At 40.3% G+C, this 12,233-nt stretch overlaps 1 protein-coding gene across 1 annotated transcript in view; it reads right to left on the bottom strand.

Moving 5' to 3' along the window:
* PDE3B (phosphodiesterase 3B) overlaps positions 1–11,487 on the bottom strand; it is a 136,275-nt gene extending 124,788 nt beyond the window's left edge. Inside the window, exon 1 of the mRNA XM_049780993.1 lies at positions 10,418–11,487. Coding sequence (XP_049636950.1) covers positions 10,418–11,443 — 1,026 coding nt within the window. The 5' untranslated portion in view covers positions 11,444–11,487. The remainder of the gene's footprint in view (positions 1–10,417) is intronic.
* Positions 11,488–12,233: the final 746 nt, after the last annotated feature.

The raw sequence follows: 12,233 nt of genomic DNA, 5'->3' as shown, positions 1-12,233 counted from the left end.
ATTGACAAATCTACCATATAACTGAGAATTTTTTGTTAGTATTCTCTCCAGACAACAGCAGGTCAATCAGAATGACATACAAGGTAAATCAAGAACAACTTTATTGGCCTTTATCTCCCAGATAACTAATTATTATTATGCCTCACAACTGAAAAATATATATTATATTCAAGAACATAAAACATGTATGGAAACTTAATGCATTAAGCAACATTCTTTGATCATAAATCAAATCCAAAATAATAACAAAATAACTAGAAAAGCTTGCAATGGTTAGAGTTGTTTTTATAAACAACTTATTGGACAAAAAGAGAAAGCAAAACAAATTTAGAAAGTACTAAACAAACAAAAAAAAGAAAGTACTAAATAATAATAATGCTACACATCAAAACTGGTGAGATTCAAATAAAGCAATAATTAGAGAGAAAGGTATAATCTTATTATTTTTGGTTTGGGGTTTTGGGGGCCCACACCCACTGTGCACAAGGCTTACTCTTTGCTCTGTGCTCAGAGATAACTTTTGATAATTTTGGAAAAACCCATGCAGTACCAGGGCAAACCCACTATACTATTGCTCTAGGCCGTTATCTTTCAGTCTTAATCAACCTTTGTGTGTGTGTGTGTGTGTGTGTGTGTGTGTGTGTGTGTGTATCTGTGTTTGTCAATCCTTTTTTTTTTTTTTTTGGTTTTTGGGCCACACCCGGCAGTGCTCAGGGGTTACTCCTAGCTATCTGCTCAGAAATAGCTCTTGGCAGGCACGGGGGACCATATGGGACGCCGGGATTCAAACCTATCACCTTAGGTTCTGGATCGGCTGCTTGCAAGGCAAAGCCGCTGTGCTCTCTCTCCGGCCCCTTAATCAACCGTTTTCAACATTTTGAGTCACTGTTTGAATTAGTACTTGTTTTCAATATTATTTATATCATCTTTAACCCTTATTATTTATTTTTATTTTATTTTTATTTTTCAAACTTTTTAGTTAAGGGCCAATCTAGGTTTGATCCTTGACATCCCATATGGTCCCCCTGAACATCACCAAGAGTCATTCTTGAGTGCAGAGCCAAAAGTAACCCCTGAGCACTGCTGGGTATGATCCCAAAACAAAACAGAAAAATTAAAGATTTGCTAATAATAATTAGTAATAAAAAGAGAAATAAAAGCTATACAATTTTAAAATGTAATAAAAATATAAGAACAAAAAACATGAGTCAACAAAAACTTAAAAAATACATTTTAAGTTACCTTAAAAAAAACTCATTAAAAATAAAATGTAGGGGTCGGCATGGTGGCGCTAGAGGTAAGGTGTCTGCCTTGCCAGCGCTAGCCTAGGACGGACCTCAGTTTGATCCCCAGTGTCCCATATGGTCCCCCAAGCCAGGAGCGACTTCTGAGCGCATTGCCAGGAGTAACCCCTAAGCGTCACCGGGCATGGCCCAAAAACCAAAATAAATAAATAAATAAATAAATAAATAAATAAATAAATAAATAAATAAATAAAATGTAAACTATAATTAATAATAAATTCTGTATCTGAGTGTTATGATTAGACTTTTATTTTTATTAAATCCCACATATGAGTGAGACTATTTTGTGCATATCTCTTCCTATGACATATATATATATATATCTTTATTTAAACACCTTGATTACAAACATGATTGCAGTTGTATGATTACAGTCATATAAAGAACACCTCCCTTCACCAGTGCAATATTCCCATCACCAATGTCCCAAATCTCCCTCCTCCCCACTCCACCCCCCCTGTATTTTAGACAGGCTTTCTATTTCCCTCATTCATTCACATTCTTATGATAGTTCTCAGTGTAGTTATTTCTCTAATTGCGCTCACCACTCTTTGTGGTGAGCTTCATGTCCTGAGCTGGATCTTCCAGCCCTCCTCTCTTTGTCTCTGAATATTACTGTACAAATGTCTTTTATTTTTCTTAAAAAGTTAAAAATTCTTAAGATGTTAGCTTTTGAGATAGTTTAAGATTTACAGCAAAATGTAAGGGAAAGGGCAGAGATTTGCCATGTATGCTACTTGTCCCATTATCAAGTTCCTTCACCAGATTACATTATAATTATTGATTAATGTATTCATCAACTAATAGGATACATTAATGCATCCTATTCATCTAAAGTCCATAGTTGACATATCTTACTTTTTTACTTTTTAAATTTCTTTTTGGTTTTTGGACCACACTACACTCAGGGGTTACTTCTAGCTCTGTGTCAGCAGTAGGGCATTTGCCTTGCACATGGCCTACGTAGGATGGATGTATGTTTGATCTCTGGCATCCCATATGGTCCCATGAGCCTGCCAGGAGCTTTCTGAGCACAGAACCAGGAGTAATCCCTGAATGCCATCAGGTGTGACCCAACCCCTCCCCTAATAAATAAAGTAGATGCTCGTTAAAAATAAATAATAAATTATTTCCTAGATTATTTATACTCAATGCATAACCACTCAGGATTCAACAGATTTTTCTGGAAACTTGAAAAGCTTATCCTAAAATTATTTGGGAAAGTACAAGTCCAAAAAAGAGCCAATACATCCTTGACAAAGAAAAAATATAAAGTTCTATTATGAAATCATTATAACTAAGACAGTGTGGCAATAAGGCACATATGTAGTATGGTAAAACTGAAACATAATCATTTAGAGTATTGTAAATCAATGTTAACAGCCAATAAATCAATAGCCAATACATTCTTGAAATATATATATATGGATAAAGTTATATTATGAAACTCTTATAATTAAGACAGTGTAGCAGCAAGGCACTATGTAGTGTGGTAGCACTGAACCACTGAAACATAAACATTTACAATGTTGTAAATCAATGTTACCTCAATAAAAACAAATAAAAATAAATTGAGTTAGGGTGATAGAGATAGTATAGTGGGTAGAGCACTTGCTGGCACACAACTGGCCCCAGTTTGATCCCAGGCATCTCATAAGGTCTCTAAGCACAGCCAGGTGGGATCTCTGAGTACAAAGTCAGGGGTAACCCCTGAGCATAGCCAGAAAATTCATAGTACCATGTATACACTAGAAAAAAAAAACTGAAAGCAATCTAAAGTTCCAAGATCAAGGATGTGTATAAGTAAATGTTACTATGGTCATAAAATGAAATTCACCATTGAAAAAAACTACAAGTATCCACATTAAAGGGGATGGATCAAAGAAAGCATTAAAAAAAAGGTTAAAGAATTCATACAGCATGGTTCTATTTACTTCAACATCAAAGGCAGGAGATAGTAACAAGATACTAGATTGTTTCAGAACATAAACATGGTGTTATAAAAATAAGCAAGGATATGAGTAGCAAAAAACTTCCAGGAAAGAAATGAGTTGTTACTAAAGTAGATAGAAGGGATAAAAAGGGGGTCACAGAAGGGGCTTAAACATACTGAGTATATGATATTTTTCTTCAATTTTGTTTTATTATCTTCCTTAAATAATATAATCTTCTATATAAAACATGTATCTTTTAAAAAATTGTGCCAGGCAGAGGTAGGGCATTTGCCTTGCACACCACAAACCCGGAAAAGACCAGGATCCCATATGGTCCCCTGAGTCTGCCAGGAGCAATTTCCGAGTGCAGAACTAGGAGTAACCCCTGAGTGCCACTGGGTGTGGCCCAAAACCCTAGATAGATGATAGATAGATAGATAGATAGATAGATAGATAGATAGATAGATAGATAGATAGATAGATAGATAGATAGATAGATAGATAGATGGATGGATGGATGGATGGATGGATGGATGGATGGATGGATGGATGGATGGATGGATGGATGGATGGATAAAAATTTATTTCAGAGGGGCCAAAGCGATGGCACAAGTAGTAAGGTGTCTGCCTTGCACGCACTAACCTAGGGTTCAATCCCCCGGCAACCATATGGTCCCCCACACCAGAAGCGATTTCTGAGCGCATAGCCAGAAGTAACCCCTGAGCATCACTGACTGTGGCCCAAAACAAACAAAAAAAATTTTGTGCTAGAGACAGAGCATAAGTGTTACTGCACTTGATTGCATACAAGCAACCCTGGTTTGAATCCCTGGCATTGTATACAGTTTTCTAAGCACTTCAAGGAGCAACCTCTGAGTACAGAGCCTGGAATAAGCTCTGACTGAGCACCCAGAGTGTGCACCCCCACACCAAAAAAAAAAATCGTAAGCAAGTTCTGGGATTTTTGTTTGTTTGTTTGTTGGGGGCCACACCCAGCTGCGCTCAGGGGTTACTCCTGGCTCTGTGCTCAGAAATCATTCCTGGCAGTCTGGGGGGACCATATGGGATCCTGGTCTTTTCTGGGTTTGTGGCATGCAAGGCAAATGCCCTACCTCTGTCTGGCACAATTTTTTAAAAGATATATGTTTTATATAGAAGATTATATTATTTAAGGAAGATAATAAAACAAAATTGAAGAAAAAATCATATACTCACTGTATATATATACATATATATAAATCAAACTTGCGTCTGTTCCAGGTCGTCTACATGCAAGGCAAACACCCTACCACTGTGCTATCACTCCATCCTCTGTAAGCAAGTTTTAAATATGTTGTGTGTAAATTATGTGAAATATAAGAAACAATTGTGCTTTTGAGGATGGAGCATGGAGAATCTACAAAGTTAAGACACCTTTTAGTTGAAGAAAAATTGAAAAAGTTTTAACATTGTAAAAGAAAAAAAGATAATGGGAAATAAAATTCTATGCTCAATTTCCAAGAACAAAATTCTAACAACAATTTCAACAAACATGAATCAGCTTATAAATTATGTGAAACCAACCCAATGTTACAAACTGTCAGGAATTACCCTGAGACAGAATCCAGCTCTCCAAGTTGTTTGGCCAGCACAGTTGTTCAATCTGTTTTGTTTAAACTGAACACCCTTAGGTAAGGAGACAATAGTCTAATCCCATTTTTCTTACTCTCTTCTCTTCTTCCTCAATATAGAACAAAAGTTTACGTGGCTGGCCTCTAAGGGCACTTGGTTTAAACACAACCATGTGCATTTTGACAAGTTAATTTGCTTTGTTGTGCTTTTCTGGTTTAGGGCCATAGCCAGCAGTTGGGGAAGTGGGGGAGATGTGTGTGAAAAAGCTGCTACTGGTTTAAGAGTCACCCTGAAATAACTATATCAAGCACCAAGTTTATCTTCAAAGTCACTGTGAACAATGTTTTTTCTTTTCTTTTCTTTTTTTCAAAAAAAAGGGGGCCTCCTCAGAAGTGCTCAGGGCTACAGACCATTCCTAGCCATTCCTAGTGGACTTGGTGCATATTCTGGCCCACAGTCCTGGAATCCACCTGGACACTACCCAGTGGTGCTAGAGGACATGATATAACAAGGGTTAAACTCAGGGATTCACACATACAAGGCATGCACTGCACCCTGGTGAGCCATCTCCATAGCTCTGAACTATGTGATTTTTAAAAGTCTCCCTTGGGGTTTACAGTGTGGGTCAACAGTAGAGTGCCTGACTTGAATTAATGAATCCCCACACCACACACAAAAATTCCAAGGTCTTACTATGTCACTCTCCTCTCTCTCTCCCCTCTATTAACCTAATCTCCTTTAACAAATATATCATTTATCACATAATTTCAAACAGCTGGCAAAATGATGTTCAGCCTGGGAAAATCAGGACTGTTTAAGAGAAGTGTAGGTAGACTGAGTCAATATCTTACAGCAAAATCTAGCAGTATTTCCCCTCCCCCTCTTTCACTGAATATATTTCTATTAAAAAAAAAAAAAAAAGCAAGGGCCAGAGAGATAGCATGGAGGTAGGGTGTTTGCCTTGCATGCAGAAGGATGGTGATTTGAATCCTGGCATCCCATATCGTCCCCGAGCCTGCCAGGAGCGATTTCTGAACGTAGATCCAGGAGTAACCCCTGAGCGTTGCCGGGTGTGACACAAAAACCAAAAACCAAAAAAGAAAAAAAGTTTTTTCATTAGGTAAACTCTAAGTATCTCTTGTAGGTATACAAATATGTTTGTACTGATTAAAAAAAAACTCAGTAAGAACAAATTCTTCCTTCTTTGAATGGAATATAAAATCTAATTTTTTAAACTGTGGGTTAGAGGTTTGTGTAACCTTTTAAAATTGTGTTTCAAATGAATATCTTATTATTCATTATGAGAAAATATATTATTTATATATCTATTGCATATAGTAGGAGTTGAATGAATATTTCCTGGGCCTAACCAGGTAGCAAGTAGATAAAGTTTAAGAAACTTTGTGGCATAGGTAGGCCAGATACTGTGTTAGGGAAACAGGAGGACTGGGTAACTGAAAGTGAAAAGGGAAAGTGAATCAGGGGAAGGCCTACCACTGCAGAGAATGGAAAGCTTGAAGACAATGAAAAGACCTATTTACATCCTATTCAGTGTGATAAAACCAAATTATGGAGGTATTACTGCTTTCAAGTGCCCTGTAATGAGAAACATCTCAGACATCATCACTGCTTGGCAAAATTTGGCAACTTTTCTTTTTAAATATAGTCAACTCTCTATAATGTAGTTTGGTTCTCAGTTTATAAAACAATTTGGGTATTGCTGTATGATCTAAAGATAATCTTATTTGCTCCTTAAAGGAGAATTCAACCAGTGAGTGGTAAAGACAGAAAAGGAAAAATAAAATCTTTCTGATAAAAATGAGCTATCTGCAAGAAGCTAGTTTTAAGGACCAGTGCAAGAAGGGTATGCTCCATAACCTAGATGACTTTTGCTAAAAGAGCAAAAACAAAAACAAAAGATATCTATGACCATGTAAAAAGGGGTTCTACAAATAAGGGTAATGATGTGAACTCTATCCTGTAAACAATAAAAAGCCATAAAGGATTTTTTAAAACAAGGTGAGTGTTTTGATCAAATTTGTTTTTGAAAGGTTTAACTCTGATGGTAGAGTCTCATACAGTATTTACAAAATACAGCATGAAATTCTTACATAGGTTGATTTTTATTACAAAATAGTATATGAAAATGAGCGTTTTTTTCCTCATTGGTGTGATAAAATAAAATTCATAAATATCAATGTCTTCGTAAATTTACAGTAGGGTACACCTTGTAAATTCCTTAGGGGTGTAAGCAATCACAACTTTAAAAATCTCTTTTTATTCAAGTCTTCACACTCATGAGTATACATTTCTCACATAAAATTTACAGTTTAAATATGATCCTCAAGGCCACAGAATTTATAATATTTGCCTAACCATTTAGAAAACACTTAGTATCTTAGGTATAGAAAATATCTCACACACTAACTTATACTTTTCAAAACCTCAAATTTGCCTAGTTTATCACAAACAAAATTATCTGATTGAAAGCTAAAAACTATATTGAGAACAGTCGGGCATAATGCAATAGAGTGGTAGCTAGTTAACTTCTTGTTAGAACTTTTTAAAACTTCCTGTTAGTTTTAATGTCTCCTGTCAAATGTTTTACAAATAGTGTCTTTTTCCGTCCCACTACAGTAGTCAACCTAAATTAGACAAAATTTAAATGTCTTAAATTCTTTGCTGAAATAAAACTGTCATAAAAGGCAGACAGGTAGAAAGTTATTTATAACAAATACTGCAAATCTAAATCTCGTCATGAAAATCAATGTCTTACAAACATATGTCATTATTTTCCACACAGAACCTAATATCCCAAAACTTAAAACATTTTATTAAATCTATTTTCACCAATGAAATTTACATGCTAGTGAGTTTTGGACTGCTTCTCAAAGTCATTAAGAAAGTATTTAAATTCTTACAATAATGAAAGGGTAAGAAATAATTATGTCACCAATTCAAAAATAAATCTGTCCATACTTTTTCTAAGGAAAGTTGTCTCTATTCCAAAAGTACAAATTATCTGTTCTTCTTTTCTGGTTATTACACCTTGGAAAACAGTAGTGTGATCAGTATGAATATTCACATTTAAGTAAAGCCTGAGCATTACTAATGTATGATGCTTTATATCTTACAAAAACTGATAATTAAAAGTCTTTGTAAAAAAACTTTAAAATTAATAAGTTTTTTTTTATAACTGGAAGGCAATATAGAATTCAGTTATTGGGATCCCCTGGTTAGACAGGGAAAGGTTCATTGACTTCCAAGATTACACAGTAAGCCAAGTAAGACTTTACCCTTGATCCTCTGCCTATGAATCTCGGCATTTCCCTCTATATATCAGGTTCAAAGGCCCAAAATCTATTCGCTTTACTTCACTTTTGTAAACAAAGTAATTTTATAGTTGTTTTTACATAAGTGTAACACTGACTATTAAAAAGTCCCCTATTACTAATTTCTAGTAATGCCAAAACTGTCTTATTTTATGACACTGGACTATGACTATTATAAATTCTTGAATTATCAACATATACTTATGACTCCCCAAAAATATCCTTTGTATAATAGAATAGTAAGAGAATATTCACTCTTTAAATGGAAAAAAATTGTTTTCCTATAACGCAAATAATAGTTACCTAGTGTAAACAACACTGCACATAAAGATTCAAAAAGGATGCTATAATGAATAATGCACTAAGATAGGATTAAGAATACCAAAAATTTTCAGTTTACATGTAGTCACAATTGACTATATAAACATACTACAATTAAAATACATTAAGATGTAATTTTGCTAAATTCAGGGGGGAAAGTCTACAGATATGATTAAAGTCTGATTTTAATTATTTCCCCCTGGTGTTAAAAAGGCAATCTATTTTTTAACACAAACATCAAATGCTATCTTATGAAAATTGCTGATAATACCTTAAATGATTCCTGTCACATTTTTTCTTTATAAACATTTTTCTACACATTGTCTATTATCAATTAGCAGTAATATTAGGAAATTAAAAGCCTAACACTTTTTAAGTTTTTCAGCAAGTCATTTATAATAGCACACCATAAAGTAACCTTTCAAGATCTTTTTCAGGAAGTACAGTGTTGTCTCATTGAAACACTATGCATCAGTATTAAGCACATTAAAATTAATGTGATAGTAGTTTGTGGGTTATTTTGGAAAAAATAAGAAAAATATATACACAAGAACAACAATGTTCATCTAGACTGGGTCCCAGTGTGAAACATATCACTAACCAGAAAGTCTGTCAAAAATCAATAGTTCAGCAAGACACTTCTGAGACCCAAATACATATTTATCATTCTAGTCACTCAGAACACAACACTGAAAAATTAAAAGTCTAGTTTCGTAACTCAGTACTGCTGCTAAGTGGATGTATCAAATGGTAAGCTTCATAAAGCATCAATTTGCTCATCTCTAAATTAAGTGTCGCTTACCATATGGTATTCTTGTAAGAATTTTTAAGACCAAAAAAAAAAAAAGTACAATGCTATGCCTTTAGTCAATGCTCAGTGAAGAGTAGTTACACTTGTTGGATTTCTTAGTGATGTAGAACAGGTATCATCTCCCTCGGCTATACTTACACAAAAGAGAGAGAAAGAAGAGAAAGAAAGAAGAAAGAAAAAGAAAGAAAGAAAGAAAGAAAGAAAGAAAGAAAGAAAGAAAGAAAGAAAGAAAGAAAGAAAGAAAGAAAGAAAGAAAGAAAGAAAGAAAGAAAGAAAGAAAGAAAAGAAAGAGAACTTGCTTTTCTTGAATGCTTTCAATTCCTTATTTAAAAAAAAACACACATTTAACCCTACAGAGAAAATTAACTATAGAAGGGCTTTTGGCATGTATCTATGAAGACAGTACTAAGTTTAAAGGTTAAATTGTTACAACATTCCCCCAATTATGTAAGAAACACACAGCATGAATTAGTAAAAGATTTTATGAGTTTAACTGCTGAAAGGGGGGGTCGTAAGAAGTATCCCCCTCCCATATTTTTCAGTAAATTAATAAGTTTGGGTTCCAAATCTAATGCTCTTTTCTTTTTTATTCTACTCTTTCAGATCCCCCCCTCTTAATTATCACGAATAATGACCAAGCTAATTAAAGTTTATATTTAAAAAAAAAAAACAATCTAATGACTGCTATCTTTCAGGAGACATCACCATTATAACAGCCCTAGATAAAAAGGCACCAAAAAGATACAGAGTCTGCCTAAGTGGGAGTCTTATATCTAATTACATGGTAAATAATTCACCTCATTCTTTGCAGAACGCCTCTACGGCAGAAAGTCTTTTAGAAGTGCAATTCGATCGTCGATTTCAATGAGAAGATTAAAAAAAAAACACCGTCCCACATGGTTTAGCAGCAAAAGGCCTTGGGATGCATGCGATCTTTCTTCCCAAAACACTTTTTCCCCCCTGGGCCCCTGGGAAGTGAGTGAGCACGCTGGCTAAACTCGCTCGAATTCAGCTCCAGAAACTGCAGCCATCCCCAAACCGCTCTCTCCTCCGCGTCCCGCCCCAAGGTCCTCCTTTTCGGGGTGTGGAGGGGGGAAACCTTACCTGCTCTCTGGAAATGCAAGGCAACGAGGGTCTCCGGAACATTTTGCAACTGCCGTAAGCACTCGCCGAAGTTTCTCCGAACGACACGCAGCTGGACCTCCTCCGGGGTCGGATCACAGGCACTTTGTCTTCGGCGGGACCGGACAACCGGGGATGCTGAGGGGCTGCCCGGATCTGATAGAAGTGATCCAACCCCAGCGCCAGCAGGCAGCCGGCGGCTCCGACCAGGCAGGAGAGCAGGGGCCGGAGGACCCCGGGCAGCGAGCCGAGGCCGGAGAAGGAGACCCACCAAACGCAGCTGGCGAAGAGCAGCACCAGGATGCTGTGCCGGAGCCTGAGCGGGGGCGCGCCCAGGAGCAAGCCCACCACCACGCAGCTCAGCACCAAGAACAACCTGCCCGCCACCAGCGCCGGGGGCGTGTGCGGGGCCGGGGCGTCGTGGTCGCGAGGGGCCCCCCAGGGCCACACCAGCAAGTCCCCTAGGTAGCAGCAGGCCGGCAGCGCCAGGAGCCACCAGGAGCCGCCGCCGACGACGCCGCTGCTGCTCAAGCTGCTGCGGCCCGGCCCGGGACCCCGGCGGGTCCGAGTCAGAAAGCAGGTGAGAAAGAAGAAGGCACAGGCGATGCTGAAAAGGGGGCCGACGCTGAGCGAGCAGACGCTCAGCAGGCTCCGGAGACGGCCGGTCCCCGCAGCCCAGCCGCCCTCGGGCCCCGCGCCCATCAGGAGGGCGAGGACAAAGGCGGCCAGGGCGCCCAGAGCCCAGCGCGCCCGGGAGCGGAGCTGGCCGTGCCGCGGCTGCTTCGGAGAGGCCGGCGGCTGCGAAGGCGACGGCGACGGCAGCAGCAGCTCCACGTTGCAGAAGCGGCAAAGGTGAAAGAAGAAGCCGCGCGGAGGGTCCTGGCGCAGGGGGCTCACGCTGCCCTTCACGTAGCCGTTCCTCTGACTGTCGGGGTGCGAGCCCTCGGCCCCGTCCGGCGGCGGCTGCAGGGACCGCATGCTCGGGGCGTCTCGCTCGTCCCTCCTCATGGCCCGGACCCGGGAGAGTGGAGGAGATCGCGCAAGTACGTCCAGCTCCGGAGGCGATCCTCTGATCCACCACCACTCCTACCCAACCCACCCGCAAAGTCCCCCCGCGTCGCGAGGCGCCCCCCGGGGCTGCGCCAAGCGTCAGGGCTGCGCGCACCGCCGCCGCGGCCCGAGATCCCCGCCGCGCGGGCGGAGCGGCGGCTGGGTCCGCGACATGCCGGCGAAGGGCGCGGAGAGCCGCTCCGGCGTCTTTTCGGGATCTAGCTCTCCGCTCTCGCCCCGCGCCTCCGGTGCCCTGCAGGCACCTCTAGGGAATGGAGAGGCTGCTGTCGCCTCCGGGCTCCCCCCGCCCGCTGCCACAGAGTTACCTCACAGCCAGCCCCCAGGCTGGTCCGTTGGGCGCGCGGGCTGGGCTGGCGGGCGCTCCTCCCCCGGCGGCTGCCCCGGCCCCGCGCGCGCCCCGCCCGCCGCCCGCTCACTCGCGCGCGCCCGCCCGCGCCCTCTCTCCTCTCCAGGCGCTGCTGTGCGCGTCCCCCAGCAGGCCAGGGACAGCAATCGGGGGGACCTCTAAGTTTTAGGTCAGTACCCCAAGACCCGCCCCGGATGGTTGAAACTTAAGGGGTCCTCTTCGCATGGAAGATATAGCAAGTCCATCGCCCTAACCACCCCCAGCGCACAACGTTGCCTTTGGGGGTGTCACGGATGCCCCCATGCCAGGCTTGGCCTGATGAGCTCTTGTCTGCAGTCTGGATAGTGCGATAGGGAGTTTGTGGTACCCAAAGGGAGTGCC

Source organism: Suncus etruscus, chromosome 9, assembly GCF_024139225.1.
Source record: "Suncus etruscus isolate mSunEtr1 chromosome 9, mSunEtr1.pri.cur, whole genome shotgun sequence".
Taxonomy (NCBI): domain Eukaryota; kingdom Metazoa; phylum Chordata; class Mammalia; order Eulipotyphla; family Soricidae; genus Suncus; species Suncus etruscus.
This window is presented reverse-complemented; position numbering and strand designations above follow the sequence as displayed.